This window comes from Dendroctonus ponderosae, unplaced genomic scaffold, assembly GCF_020466585.1.
Source record: "Dendroctonus ponderosae isolate FM_Combo_2020 unplaced genomic scaffold, Dpon_F_20191213v2 Dpon_F_20191213_1326, whole genome shotgun sequence".
Taxonomy (NCBI): domain Eukaryota; kingdom Metazoa; phylum Arthropoda; class Insecta; order Coleoptera; family Curculionidae; genus Dendroctonus; species Dendroctonus ponderosae.
This window is the reverse complement of record NW_026017453.1, coordinates 1-2,320: the sequence shown is the minus strand read 5'-3', so window position 1 is coordinate 2,320 and position 2,320 is coordinate 1. Positions and strand designations below refer to the sequence as shown.

General features: G+C 48.8%; 1 protein-coding gene across 1 annotated transcript; it reads left to right on the top strand.

The window, feature by feature from the left end:
• Positions 1-1,112: 1,112 nt before the first annotated feature.
• LOC125503198 (corepressor interacting with RBPJ 1-like) lies at positions 1,113-2,117 on the top strand. Its single transcript, XM_048663208.1, has one exon. It carries the CDS (start codon positions 1,231-1,233, stop codon positions 2,074-2,076), a length of 846 nt encoding a protein of 281 aa, XP_048519165.1. The 5' UTR covers positions 1,113-1,230; the 3' UTR covers positions 2,077-2,117.
• Positions 2,118-2,320: the final 203 nt, after the last annotated feature.

Here is a 2,320-nt window from a genome sequence, read left to right as displayed (position 1 = left end):
TCCCTAAACAATATTAGTGAAAAACTTTTGCAAAAATTGCAAAACAAGTGAAAAAAAGAAAATGACCAAAAAACTCAAAATCCCGAAGGAAAATTGGTTGAAAAAACCCGTAGAACATACCTACAAAAAAGGCGTGGCGCAGTCACGAAAAAAATTTGCAAAAATTGCAACTCAAACTAAAATGCAAAAAAATATAGAATCAAACGCAAAAAAGACGTGGTGGACCAACAGAAAATTACGCAAATTGCAAAAAACCTAAAAACACAATTTGGAAAAAACTGGAAACCAAAGCAAAAATGTCGTAGCGGACTCAAAAAAAATTGCAAAAATTATAAAACTAAAAAAGAAAAATTGCACAAAATAACAAAAATCTCCTAGGAATATTAGTGGAAAACTTTGGCAAAAATTGCAAAACAAGGGAAGAAAAAAAATGACCAAAAAAACTCAAAATCCTGAAGGAAAATTGGTTGAAAAAACCCGTAGAACATACCTACAAAAAAGGCGTGGCGCAGTTACGAAAAAAATTTGCAAAAATTGCAACTAAAATTCAAAAAAATATCGAATCAAACGCAAAACAGACGTTGCGGAATAACGGAAAATTACGCAAATTGCAAAAAACCCAAAAACACAATTTGGAAAAAACTGGAAACCACAGCAAAAAGTCGCGGCGGACTCAAAAAAATTGCAAAAATTATAAAACTAAAAAAGAAAAATTGCACAAAATAACAAAAATCTCCTAGGAATATTAGTGGAAAACCGATCGCGAGAAATGAATAACAAACAAATTTCTGCAAGGAAAAAACCCGCAGAACTTATCTGCAAAAAAGGCGTGGCCCAGGCAAGAAAAGCTATTGACCTAGCGGCAACGCCGCTACCGCGCTGTCACTATGCGTATCTGGCCCTGTTGCCGACAGTTTGCCCCAAAACAGCAGCTTTGCAGCTAATGGCGACCAAACTGAGGCTCAAATGCCTCAATCCCAGCGCTCAGTGCACCAATGCACCCAAACCAACACGACTCGAGCGGAATGATTGAAGAAACCACACGCAAATGTGACTAGGCCCACGCCTCCAGCCCAAGCTGGCACCGCCGCCTATCCAGCGTCAACGCCAGTGTGACACTGACACTGTCACTCGAGTCATCCGCCAGTTTGCAGTGTGTTTACAGTGAGCATCTGAGCCCCAGAAAACGGTCAAAACTAATCACCCGGAGCGCGAAACCAGACAGCCACAATGGGCAAGGGATTCAACAATTACATGTGCAAAAAGTTCTTCCACCCCGCGTCCCGCGACAACCTGAAGCGCGTGTGGATGGCCGAGCAGAAGGCGGACGCCTACAAGAAGAAGCAGGAGGAGCTGCGCCAGCAGTACGAGAAGGAGCAGGACCTGCACGACAACAAGGCGATGCTGAGCAAGGAGAGCAAGGACAAGCTGGCGGTGAACTTCATGTACGAGCCGCCGCCGGGCGCCCGCAAGGAGCGCGAGAAGGAGGACGACGAGCCCGAGTACAAGTTCGAGTGGCAGCGCAAATACAACGCGCCGCGCGAAAGCTACTGCAAGGGCGACCAGGAGATCCGCGATCAGCCGTTCGGCATCCAGGTGCGGAACGTGCGATGCATCAAGTGCCACAAATGGGGCCACATCAACACGGACAAGGAGTGTCCGATGTACAGTTTGTCGATGAGCGCCGCCCGCTCGCTAGAAACGGCCGCCATCCTGGACGAGAACTCCCTGGTGGCGCAGATGCTCGAGGACGGGCTGGCGCTGAAGAAGCAGCACGTCAACTCGGTGGAGGCGAACAAGCATCTGCTGGTGGGCGAGACGGAGGCGGAGAACGACGAGACCAAGTTCCTGAAGGCGCTGACCAAGAAGCAGAAGAAGGCGCTGCTCAAGAAGCTGGAGAAGCTCGAGCGGCAGGAGCGCAAGGGGAGCCGGAAGGTGAAGCGCCACGACAGCAGCAGCGAGAGTGACGACGGGCGGGCCCCAAGCAGGCGGAAGAAGCCGGCGCCCAGAGACTGGCCGGGCCGGAAGCGGAGATCCAGCAGCGGCGACAGGCACCAGTCGAAGAAGCGCCGCTGATTCTACTCGTTTAATGTACAGCAAATATACCATTTAGACTAGTTTTTCCTGTTTCAAGTCTTGCCCGCCTCCATCCGGCCCAGACCGCATGGCGGATGCGACCCAAAATCCCAGAGTGGCGAACGCACTTTTGACTTTTTGGCGAGAAAACGAATCTATCCAGAAAAATCCTTCATACGCTCCTGCATGGAGCGCACTTGACCCTATTAGAGCCACAAACTGCAGCCAGTTGGAGCGTTTTGAG